The sequence below is a fragment of the Erithacus rubecula genome, assembly GCF_903797595.1.
Source record: "Erithacus rubecula genome assembly, chromosome: 19".
Classification (NCBI taxonomy): domain Eukaryota; kingdom Metazoa; phylum Chordata; class Aves; order Passeriformes; family Muscicapidae; genus Erithacus; species Erithacus rubecula.
In genome coordinates, this window is record NC_136671.1 from 13,404,453 (window position 1) to 13,417,141 (window position 12,689).

Sequence of the window (12,689 nt, forward strand, 5' to 3'; positions counted from 1 at the left end):
AATTATCCATCATAACAGGCTTTTGTCAATAATTACCCAGTCAACAGTACATTTGCTTGGAAAGCAGGTATATTTTTGTCAAAACTGTCAACAAAAGATTATCTAAATATACTCCTCTAGAAGCCAAGGTGCCTTGTTCTGTCTTTGCCTTTTCAGCTCCTCTATTAAATCAACTAAATTATGAATTCTTTTTCAAAGTTGGGTTATACAGGAAACATTGACTTTTCTTCCATTCCAGCTCAGCCCAAAAACACCAAAAGCTGTGAAGGCCTCACTGCAGCTCTGATGCTCCAGGCACCTGCAGAGCCAGTTCTGGCAGTTCTTGGAGGTCTTTCATGCTATTGACCCATCCACTTTTCTGCCCTCTTCATTTCAGAGTTCGCACCTTCCCAAAAGAGTCCCACCTGGGCCACGACACTGTCCGAGCCCTGATGTACTATGCCCTGAAGGTCTGGAGTGACATCACCCCACTGAATTTCCATGAAGTGGCAGGAAACAATGCCGACATCCAGATAGACTTCTCCAAAGCAGATCACAATGATGGCTATCCCTTTGATGGGCCTGGTGGGACAGTGGCACATGCTTTCTTCCCTGGAGACCATCACACAGCAGGGGACACTCATTTTGATGATGATGAATATTGGACTTTTCGATCATCAGGTAGGTCAGGATGGGAGAACTGCAGCCAAGCACAAAGGCTCTCAATTTCCCTTTTCTGCTCTGGTGGCTGGAGTGGTTTAGCCTCTGTCACACCTTCACCCCCAACTTCAGGATTCCTGAAGTCTTCTGCTTCTAATGCCTCTCTTAGCCTTGCTAGCAAAATCAACCCAGGCAGTGTTGATGATACTCTTATGTTCCTGAAAGCCTCAATGGCATCTCCATGCTTGTCCTTATCCTGCCAGCAATCGCCAAGCTCCCCATCACCCAGCTGCAGTCCCCATCTCTTCTGAGACCTGGAAGGTTGCAGGTTGGGTATGCGGCTGCTGGAGCTCTTGGATGGGGACTACATTCTCCGACTTCGACACCTTTTGGGTGCCTTCACTGCCATAAGTCCCAGTTTCCTATTTTTAAAGTATAGTATTAGCTGATCTATCTATAACGGGCTCTGCTGTGGGGGGAAAAGGCCTATCTTTTTGCTGCCATCTCCTGTCAATTATCAGACATCAGGATGTACCTCTATTCTTTTTTATGCTCATCTCATCTGGCTAAAGTAGAGTTTTAATAAGAGAGAAAGTATCAGAAGCAAGTGTTCCTCAGCTACAAAACCATCTGTGGGGATCAGGTCCCCAGCCGCCACATCAGGTGAGTTTTGACAGAGTGTCTTCTTTGCAGACACCAGCTTCTAATGTACTTGACATGCCACCTCCTCCACCAGCCTCCTAGTGGGATCCTGCTGCCTCAGCTTAATAAGTTTCTTTAAAGCTGTCTTCTCTGAAAGTGATGCCTTCTTCCTGCCCACCGATTGACCTCCATCCATTCCCCTGAGTGTTCGTGAGCAGGAGTGTTTGCCAGAGGTGCTGGATGAGCTCTCGAGGTTAACTCAAAGGTTAAAGGTCTGGACAGGCTGATCCTTGAGAATTACACCTTGTTTTATGCTGGTGTGCAGCCCCAGCTGATGGCTCTTATCAGGAAGGAAAAAGAAAAAGCTGCAGTTTTGATCAGCAGACATGCAGGGCAGAGGCAAGTGCTGTGGTCAGTAGCTTGCCACAGTGAATGTTTTAGTGATAGAATCAGTTTTGCAGCTGGTGGTTGGGAATGCTCCTTGTGAAACACACTCCTGTGAAGGAGCAATCTCCGAGCCAGCATTCCCGCAGGGAGTGCCCCTCCAAGCACCACCGAGGGATGAGGGCATGAGCCTGCAGCAAAAAGCTGCCCTCTATTTGGAAGATCTTGGAGCTATCCGAGCTTCATCTTTTATTTATTTTGTTCTTTCTAGCGATTAAAAAACAACAGCTTGGTAGACGATATAACAATATCCCCAAGGTTGTCAGTCTGGCACTAAAATGTCAGAGAGCATATGTCTTGTTCTCTCTCAGTGCCAGGGAAAAGAGTAAAGGTCATAAAAATCTCACCTGGTTACAGACACTGTAAATAATAGTCATGGACGATGAGGCAAAATTCAGCGAAGGATATCTCCCTGCTCCAACACCCTGAGACTGGTGAGGAACACTAAGGACTGTGCAAAAAAGTAGCCATCTCAGATGGCAAAGAAGCCAACTCATCTGTCTCCGATCATTCTCAGGGAATGTGACACTCTCCTGAGCTCCACAGGGGTCTTTCCAACCTCACTGCTTCTTTATTACAATACTTGACATCATGATCTTTGTAAGAACCACACTTAAAGTCAGTCGGTACTACTGCAGGACACTGCTGTGCAGAGAGGGGCAGAAATTGTATGGACATGTGGCCTAGCCTGTCTGGAGCTGTGTAGTGGGAGTGCACCAAGCAGGCTAAGTCCTGCGCAGCTCCTGGGAGCAGCTCCTCATTTGCTTTGGTAGCAGTGACTTATGTTTGAAAATGAGCATCAGCCCCTTACGTGAGTGTCTCAGGCTCTGGAGAGGATAGGACTGGTCTGTATATGGGTGTGGTGTGAGGCATTGGGGGTTGGATTGCAAATAAGGAAATTTGAGGAAAGAAAATATAGTGGAGATAGCCCAGACCAAAGGAAGAAAGTCATCAAAGGAGGTATTGATGTTCATCAATGTCTCCTTAATGCCCATTGTGGTGTGTGAGGGTCATAGTATTTGCCAAAGGCAGCAGACACAAAAGCTGCAGCCCTGTCAGCACAAGTTGTGTAACAAGAAGATGGTAAATCCTCTAAAAACAAGCTGGACACGGCCACCTTCTTGTGTCAGGGCAGCAGTGAGATGAGCAGGTTGGTGGCCGATAAGCAGATGAGCATTCACGTGTTTGCGTGCACACAGGAAGGCTGAGGGATGGATTTGGCCGGAGCAGCAGCGTGCGAGGCCAGGCAGGGAAAGCCCCATAGAGCACTATGGGCAGGTGGGCACATAGCTTAGTTCATTGTCACAGGATGTGACGAGCTCTTGGCTGGTGGCTGCAGAAATCTGGGCAATTATTCTGGGCAATGCAAAGGTTGTTTCAGCAGCTGCAGTAGGCATGATGAGGTGCAGGGAATGACTGCTCTGGCCCAGCTTCTGCAGTGCTCCTCAGCAGATGGTTGTGATGGGGGTGTAGTCTCAGCCCTTTGTCAAGATTTTTCTCAGGTACCAACAGTGATCTGGAAATAAGGAGGGTGATACCCAAGCTGGTGTAGGCTGAAGTCTGGTTTACTTTCCATTTTCATATAATGCACTCCTGTCTCCAACTGAAAAAAAAAAAATTTTTCAAACAACCTATTCCAAAACTCCTTCCAGTTTATCCGACATAAACCTACACTTTCTCTTACAGCCCTTGCAGCACATCCAAATCCCCCAATTACTATCAGCACTTAGTGACTTCTATTTCAATTTTGTCCTTAACTCCAGACACTCATGGGATGGACCTATTTGCCGTAGCTGTCCATGAGTTTGGACATGCCATTGGCTTGACCCACATCTCTGCCATAGAGTCTATCATGAGACCCTACTACCAAGGTCCAGTGGGAGATCCTCTGAAGTACGACCTGCCTTATGAGGACAAAGTCCGGATCTGGCAACTCTATGGTAAGTTTGCATCCCTCATGTGGCTACGGTCTGTTCCTGCCATGGCAGGACACAATGGAATAGCTGTTTTCTGAGGTGAACGGTGTGGAGGATGGTGCTACCCCCTATTGTTTCTTTTCAACACAGGAGTCAGGGAATCTGTGTCCCTCACAGCCAAACCTGAAGTAAGAAAAACAGATGACCATCCAATCCTTCCAGAGCTGCCAGAGAATCGCTCCACTGTGCCGTAAGTAAAATTTCTTCCCTTCCTGCAAAGGATGTGTAGCAGTGAAACTCTGCTTCATCAGTATCTTGCCTGTTCACTCTGGCTTAGTTCTTTCTCTGTGGATCTCTGGGTATTTTGCTAAAACTCAAATTTTTTACTCATGCTAGTGTAAAGTTGGCACCGTCATCCTTTGGTAAATTCATCCTTGGTGAAATTTTAGTCAAACTCCTTAAACTAAGCTCCTTATGGCCATGTTTGCACCTAAAAATACAAGAGCCTTTCTCCCTGCTCTTGTGGGATGCCACCATCTCACCCATGCCATCCCCTCCTTCTTACCTTGTATGCTGGGAAGGTGGATGAGGTTTGCCTCCACATCTGTTATTTTGTGGCGAAAGAGGGCAGTGAAGCTGCTGCTGGCAGCACAGCACAATTGTTCTATCAGCAGAACAGATTTATGCTTCCCTGCCACCCACAGCAGATTTTCTGTGTAGGTTCCCAGCATCCTCTCCTTGTTCCTTCATCCTGAATCCTTGTTCCTACATCATTTTGTACGTGGGCTTTGTGGCTCTCTCAGTCCTTCATACTCTGTGCCTTCCTTACCCACCTTGTTAAAGCAGCTCTGTATCTCAGCTGCCTCTTGCCAGTGACTTTCACCAGGTATCTTTCACTGGATATCACCTGGCTCCTCTGGGTCCCTTTGTCTAGGCTCAGCTGAGTTCTGCTTTGCAGCTCTGTCAGTGCCACTTGGGAGCTCAGCCCTGGAGCAGCAGCATCCTGAACAGCTGGAGTGAGAGGCTGTTTGGCTGTTTTCCATGTCCTGCTGCCCTGGGGTAGCTGGCCAAGCCACGCTGTGCCACTGGGAGTGGGAAACTAGCTCAGCGCTCACCAGCTACCTGAGTGTAGATGGTATCCTTGCTTGATTCCCAGCAATGGCATCTGGTGGATCAGGGTTGTCAGTCCAAGCTGTCTTCAGGCTGAGGATTGCCTGAGCTCACCTTGGAAATCCCTGTGCACGTGGCTGGCCTGAGCATGAGGAGTGACAGATGGGCACAGCCTGTCTTCTGCAGGAGCAGAGGTGATTCAGTCCACGGGATAGGAGGCACTGGGGCACACAGCCACTCACTGCCTGCCTGGGCCCTGCTCACCTGGGCATCTCTCTGCAGGCTCAGGCGGGATGTGCCCAACAGGTGTAACACGCACTTCGATGCAGTGGCCCAGATCCGGGGAGAGGCCTTCTTCTTCAAAGGTGAGCACTAGGGATCTGTGCCTGTGTCACTCTGGGGTGGCTTTGGTGTGGCAGAACCAGAGGCAGTGCAGTGTGGAATGGGCTGGGGTGGGTGGTGAGGATGAGCTGGCTGGGGTTTATGGGCTGCTCCTACAGACCCAGGGAGGCATCTTGTATATCTGAGTGTGTGGCCAGACTGGTAACAAAAGTTTCCATTGATGTAAAATTGCCATTGAATTTGTATCCTCAAGATTTTTTTTATATTTTTAAAAAGTATCTGTACTTATGGCAATTGCTACCATATTGGAATGTATTACTCATTTATGTTTCAGTGAACTAGAGCAAATACACAAACTGGAGCAGAACAACAGTATTATATAAATCCTTATAATTAGAATTAAACTCCCTCTCTGCAGATGTCAAAGTGTTAGAGTTTTGTGTCCTGCATTATTAGGCTAAGATCCGATTTCCATAAAATTTTAAAAGTTGGTGTCACAACCTGCCAGCTCTGGAGAAAGAGTTGAGTGTGTGTGGAACACAAATCTGAAGATTCATCTTTGGTTTCTATTGCTTATCTCGCCTCAGAAATTCATGCAAGATCAGATGCAAAGTTGAGAGTTGCCTCCTAAACATCTTGCTCCAGTTCACGCCACTCTGTGGAGTTCTCTGGAGAAAACGCAGTATGAAATGTGCTACAAAAAGGCTGAGAATCCCAGAGCCAACACAGAGTTGTGTTTGGAGCTGCCTCTGTAAATCATTAAGACTCCTCAGGAATCCCATATCAGTCTCTTTTAGCAGGAAAAAGTTTGTCATCTTTCCCACAAAGGACAAATCCGTTTCCTTTTACATTATCCAAAATAATTCAGAAATCCCCCAAAATATGTTTTCCTAGCTGGAACAGTGCTGCTGCAGGTGTTTTAGTGCATTTGCTGGCACCACCGGTACAATCATCCTGGAAGCTCTGCAGGACTGCAGTCTCTGCCTACTATCCTGCACCTCTAGATGGTATCAAAACCTTAACTCTGCCTCCTTCCTATTCAAATGGTTTCCTCCTCCTTTATTTTCTCACTCCTTTTCTTAATTCCAAAACAACCCCTCTGGTATTTCTGTGTTTTCCTTGTAACATCCTAGACATTTCCAAACATGAAAGCAGCTGAACCTCCTGTGTGCAGGAAGCTGTGGCTGGTCCAGGAGAGGAGAAATAGGGATGGATTTTGGATGCTCTTGCTTAAGGCTGTTGGTGCCTGGTCCCACCAGCTCACAGGAGGTCCCATGCAGAGAGGGAAGGAGCAGATGAAAAGGTCTTCTCTCCTGCTCCAGCTCAGTGGCACAGCCTCATACTGTGGCCAGGAGTATAACAACTCTAGCTGTCCAGAGCATTATTTTAATCCAAACGAAAAAAGGGATTTCTCTTAATGACTGCCATAAATAGAAAGCAGTTGCAGCTGCTGCTGGAAAGCAGGATGGCTCTAAATCATGGCTCCCATCCCAGATGCTTTGTCTCCTGCTGCTGCCACCCACCCTGCACTCACCCCCCAGCGACGGTGGGTTGAGTGTGGTTCAGTAATGTCCAGTCTGTCCCTCCAGGCAAGTACTTCTGGAGACTGACTCGCAATAAGCACTTGGTCTCCCTTCAGCCGGCTCAGATCCACCGTTTCTGGCGAGGTTTGCCTCTCAACCTGGACAGCCTGGACGCAGTCTATGAGAGAACCAGCGACCACAAGATTGTCTTCTTCAAAGGTGAGAGCAAATGTAGTGCTGGATGTATAGAACGTGGTGGTAGGGAGCAGACACCAGTGCTACATGTTAAGCATCTCGAGGGCTGGTCTGAAGCCTGTTGTCCCTGAGCAAGGCCAGAAGAAAAGAGCTGGCAGGGAGGCCAAGCAAAAGGCAGTGGTCATGTTCCCCGGAAAAAGAGGAAAATGTCATTGATGACAAATTTCAGCCGAATGTAACTAAGATCTTTTCAAGAATGAAACACAAGCAGGAACCATCCCTAGACACACTCAAAAGTGGTGTGCTCCTCCTTTGACCTCTTCTCCTTTAGTATTTGTTGTTGAGAAAAGAAGTCAGAGAGGAAATAAAAAACTGAAGACCTTCAGTTCTAATAATTATATTTCTGTTACTGATTTTTTAAATTAAAATAAGTGGCATAATTCTCTACTTTTATTTAGAAAAACTAGCAAGCTTTTATTTTAATTTATTTTTTTCAGGATAGCTGGAGGAACAGTTTACCTCTTGGTTTCTATATGAATGCCCGAGTCCTCCCACAAACCATTCACCCAGTGGTGGTTAGATGTCACTCGTGCATTCCTGGCAAGCGCTGACTCTTGTTTCACCACGGTTATGCGCTTGAAGTGCTAAACACATCTCAACCCTCCATTCTTCCTGTTTGGAAATTACTTTTTTTCTCCTGACCATTTTGCTTGAAACATGGTGCAATTATGGGTTTCTGAAGTGCTGAACCTAGCACTTCTGGAATAATACTACTTAGTATATAAAATAATAATACTGTTTCAGATCGCCTAGCCAGGCCAGAGAGATGGTTCATGTCCCACACAAGCCTGTACACTTGCCGAAGGCCTTTTCACGGGCAGCTGAAGTCCTTCTGGGCCGCCAGCACACTGAGCCCCACAGAGCCACGCCAAGCCCTGCACATCCCCATGGAGCAGCATGGGGAAGGCTCTGCCATGTGTGTCCAGCTGCCTCAAGCAGCCTGCCCTGCTCTGCTTTCCCAGAAGGAATGGGGCCATCCCTTATGCCTGGCTCTAGACCCTCCCAGTCAGGTCTGCAGGCCACAGCGACCCTCACTCACTCCCTTCCCTCCCTCCTTTCTGTCCCTGATGGGGAATGAATAGACATCCAACCAGGAGTTCAGGTCAGGGGGCTCCTCCCAGCTGCTCAGGAGACTGTAATTCCTGATATGCCACAGCTGGCATCTTGTTCCAAGACATGCATTCTCTATGTGTATTAGTCCTGCCTACCTCCCTACATAAACTCAGAATTTTCTTTCCAGCTCTAAAATATGACTCATTCTCTCCCTCCAGCACTCTTTCATTGAACCCTGGACAGAAATCAAAGAGCACAAACTACCTTGACCTCTAAGGTCCTGCTACTGATACACAGGCATGCATTCATGCTTCTTCAGATATTCTAGAAAACCAAGGCAGGAAAAAGTCTGATCCTTAACACAGGCTATGGAATACCTAAAAGGACACTGCAGGCTCCCAAAGAGATGTTGTAAAAGAAGAAAGAATGTCCTAATGGTTAGAGAATTTAGAAGAAATTGAGTCATCTGGGTTCATTTGCTTGTTCTCACACAGACCAGGGCCCAGTCCTGTTATGCTTCACTTGTATAGGGAAAAAAAACCCCACATTGGTGGTTCTCTTCTGCCCAAGGTCAGGCCGAGGAGGTGGCTGTGTAAGACCCTTGAAGAGCAGTGGGCTTCTTGTATGGGATTTATACAGTCCTTGAGCATCTTCTTAATTTACAGGCTTCTTGGCCCATCAGGCTCTAGAAATCAGTGATTTCTCTTCCAGAGTGGACTACACTTGGCTTCTCAGAAGCCAAATAGCCCACAGAAAGTGTCCATTTTACCCACAGAATCTGCCTGTGACTTTGTTTCTTTTGATATCAGGCAGAAATCCAAGGGGCAGGAAACCAAACACCTCTATCAAATACGTTAAAGTGACAGCTGTACTGACACTTGTCAGTGTGTTCAAATTCTGCTTTCAGCAGCAAAGCGGGGCTACATGCATGGACAGCCTGACACAAAAAAGCAGCTATTCAAAGCTGGAGGTTCCCCCATGGGGTGACCTCTTCCTATTCCCATCCTTAAATGCCCAGAGCTCAGCCCCGAGGCTTTGTCATCAAGTAGATAACAAAACATTAGCTCAGCCCATCTGTGGGGAAATACTGGTTTAGGTTGTGAAACAAATGTGATTTTATTCAGTGCTTGTTTCCTTTCCACAGGGGACAGATACTGGGTCTTCAAAGACAACAACGTGGAGGAAGGGTATCCACGGCCTATTTCTGACTTTGGCCTGCCCCTGGGAGGAATTGATGCTGCTTTCTCCTGGGCTCACAATGACAAGACTTATTTCTTTAAGGACAATCTCTACTGGCGCTACGATGACCGTGAGCGGAGGATGGATCCTGGGTATCCTTCAGAGGCCATCCTGTGGAAGGGAATACCCAGCCCTTTAGACGATGCCATGAGGTGGTCAGATGGTGAGTCCATATGACAGTAAAAAAAAAAAACACAGCAAAGAAAAACAGTGCTCTGTTGAGCTGTAGCTCCTTCTGCCCTGCCTGCCAACACAAACACTGAGTGCCCGATGGAATGTTCCTGGTGACTGGAAGCTGAAGAGAGGTGTGATTCCAGCCAGAACTTCCCACACTGATCACTAGAAGACACTGTAATTTTAAACAGGCAACAAAAATATTGTGGGGGGATAATTATTGCACTTTAGTATAAGAATACAGTTGATGCGGTTTTGCAGTGATTTTTATCCTAATATGGACTGATTTGCTCCTAGCTGGTTTTGTTGTCATTGGATTTTTATTTGGATATATGAGGATGCTGACAGAAAATACTTTTAAAGGTGTTTTCCTAGAGTTACAACGCATTTTCTGAGCATGAGATTTCTCAGTGGTTTCTTCCCCCTGAAAAGACAACAAAAAATCTGTCACGGGAGACATTTACAACCAGCTATTCACTCTCAACAAAGTGGCACTTCCGGGATTTATTTACTGGTGACCTAATAGCGTAATGGCAATCATTAAACCAGGCAGAGGGGAAGGCCGCTTCCAGAGACTTTTCAAGCTGAATTTCCAAAGCTATTGAGAGTGACATTCCCATAGGAAGAAGTTTTCTTGAGTGTGTGGCCTGCTTTGACAATTTACAACTTCCCAGATCTGAGTGGAAAACATACACCTGAGAGCAGAAGGTTCCCAGGGCCATGTCAGGCTCAGGTTATTTTTCTGACCCCAGGTCCAGCAGCACGCACCACAGATCATTAATGGATAGCTGGGCCTCCAGCTTTACTGTGTGCTATAACAAGAAGGAGAGTTGGTATGGGTTCACAGGGTCTTGACCCTACACACCCATGGTACCTAGAGGTACATCTGCTCTAGGACTCAGCACAGAAGAGGCAAGACATCACCATTCACCTCCAGCTGCTGGTGGCTCCTGGCATGATGTCAGAAATCCTGTCCAGGCATAGCATGACCTTACCCTCTGTAGCATCCCTCCTGCAGTGAGAGGGGATGTTGAAAACAAGTGGTGATATCTCACATGCCTCCACTCCCCGGGGCTCAGCTGGGGTGGGAATGCTCCTCTGCTGCACCAAGTGCTCTTTTGACCTTCCTCTGGGACACTATCTACCGTCACTCACCTTGCATTTGGGTTTTGGTCTCTGCAGGTGCAAGTTACTTCTTCAAGGGCAAGGAGTACTGGAAACTGCTGGACAGTGAACTGGAGGTGCAGCCTGGGTATCCGCAGTCCATCGCTAGGGACTGGCTGGTGTGCAGCAACATGCAGGCCGATGCCCCCGAGACAGCCGGGAGCAGCAGGACTGGGGCACGCTCCAGGCTGGGGCAGCATGACGAGAGCCGCTCAAAGAATGGCTACGAAGTCTGCTCCTGCACCTCGGGCACCCCATCCGTGCACCCTCACCCCATACCCAGACTGACAGCCAGCCTCGTGCTGGCAGTGTGGACAGCAGCACTGGTCTGTGCAGCCCTATGACAGCTCATCTCACTGGCGGGAAAACACCATGGTGCTCCAGGATACACAATTGCTGACTGGTGCAAGTGGAAAAAAAAAAAAAGCATTCCTAGGAACATGCCAGTGAAGAGTTTGAATTCTCCATGAGAAACGAACAGTGATTTTGTTTTGGGGTTTTCTTTCTTTTTAATTTTAGTTTAAAAGTCTAAAAACAGAGTTGAGTTCTGCACTTTCTTATTCCCCCATCCAGTTAAAGATGAGAGCGGCCTCGTGTTGAATTTAGAAATGCTCCATAGAGATGTGTTGCTCTGGATGTTTAAACACAGCAAACAAGGGAGGGGAGAGCTGGGAATGGGGACAGAAGAGATGCTGCTGAGATAGATTGTGACAGAAAGGCATCTGGCAGAAGGTAGTAGTTATGTGCTGACACAATGTACACATCCCATTGGATGTACTAGGTAGAAGAAACTGTGACTCTACTAAGATTAGCTGCAAGGTGATCATTATTTTACTATCAAGCCTGCTGTAGTCACTGGTGTCTGGGGAGCCTGTATCAGTTGCTATGGGTCAGAAACACCTCTGCCTTTCAGAAGGCACTGCAGCTTATCTTTGTATGCAAGTAATTATAGTTTAACAATTTCTCTAATAAATCTTGGCCACCTACACGGAGATCTCCTGGTCCTGTGCTAGATCAAGCCTGACACCTGCAGCAAATTTCTGGCTGCTGAGGCTCTTAGCAGCCTCACCTCTGGATGAGGAGCAATGCAGCCAAACGAGATGCAGTTACAACCCACACTATCTCCTGGTCTTAGAATTGCTGTGTCAGGTTGGCTTATGATTTAGGAGGAATCAAGATGTATTGCATTTGTTTGTGACTCTGCCATATCTACGCTGTGCTGCATAGGATGGGCTTGGGCAGGGAAGATGTTGCACAGTCAGCTCAAACCTTTTTTGATGCATCTGACAGGAGCTTGGAGTGGCAGAAGCCAAGGTCAAGCGCTGCATTAGGATGTTCCTGTTTGGGCTTATTCCTCATTATCAATTTTCTGTGGTATGATTTGAGTCCTTGAAAGTTGTGAGTGAGAGCTTGGATGAGATGTCAAAGAAGCCAGGGTCCTCGAGTCTGCTGTTGTTGGGGGACATCGGTGGGCAGAGGCTGCTGGAACACACTCTTCTTCTCTGTCCTGCTTCTGCAAAGCTCCTTCACAAATGCCTTTTGCTGCCTTGCCGGGGCCAGCTTCTTGGGGAGATATGGCAACAGCATGTCACTGCAAGACCCAAAGCTTCCCCAGTGGCCCTGGTGCCAGGTGTAACACAAAAACCTCTGTGGCACAGCAGGAAAGGCAGAAAAAGTGCACAGCTGCATCCTGTCAGAAAAAGGGGGTCTCCTCAAGTTTCCCTCTGCTATTTGGTCTGGGCCTGTCAGGATTAACCATAAACAACCCAGTCAGACCCCTGACCCCTCAAGGGATGCGTGAAACACCAACAGAAACACAATTCAGTAATGATTACAGAGAAAAAATTACTGCTAATCATTTATGATCTGGGGGAATTTCCTTGGTAATTACAAACCTAGGACATGGAAAATACCGGAAGCAGAATCCCAGTTTTGGCCACGAGCACCTGGAGAAGAAGGATATTTCTCTTCCACAGGATGGAAAGTCCGGAACCCCGGTGCTTCAGGGGCAGATGAATGAATGTGCAGGGGAAGGAATGACCAGCGGGACCTTTCTCCACCTCACCTCCAACTCCAAGGTGCAGCAGCTCCAGGTGTAATCAGCTGCCTCCAGAGGGTTACCTGTGTAGGGATCTGCTAGCCCAGAGGGGCCAACAGGGGCATCCGGAGTGTCCCTCCAGAAAGCACA

The 12,689-nt window shown here is 47.5% G+C and overlaps 1 protein-coding gene across 2 annotated transcripts in view; it reads left to right on the forward strand.

Annotated features, from left to right (window-relative positions):
* The window catches only part of MMP17 (matrix metallopeptidase 17), a 46,044-nt gene extending 34,485 nt beyond the window's left edge, over positions 1-11,559 (forward strand). For both annotated transcript variants that reach the window (XM_079322161.1, XM_079322162.1), the window contains exons 4-10: positions 377-660; positions 3,489-3,665; positions 3,792-3,891; positions 5,034-5,116; positions 6,683-6,835; positions 9,069-9,326; positions 10,520-11,559. In XM_079322161.1, coding sequence (XP_079178287.1) covers positions 377-660; positions 3,489-3,665; positions 3,792-3,891; positions 5,034-5,116; positions 6,683-6,835; positions 9,069-9,326; positions 10,520-10,845 — 1,381 coding nt within the window. In that variant the 3' untranslated portion in view covers positions 10,846-11,559. The remainder of the gene's footprint in view (positions 1-376; positions 661-3,488; positions 3,666-3,791; positions 3,892-5,033; positions 5,117-6,682; positions 6,836-9,068; positions 9,327-10,519) is intronic.
* The last annotated feature ends 1,130 nt before the right edge of the window (positions 11,560-12,689 follow it).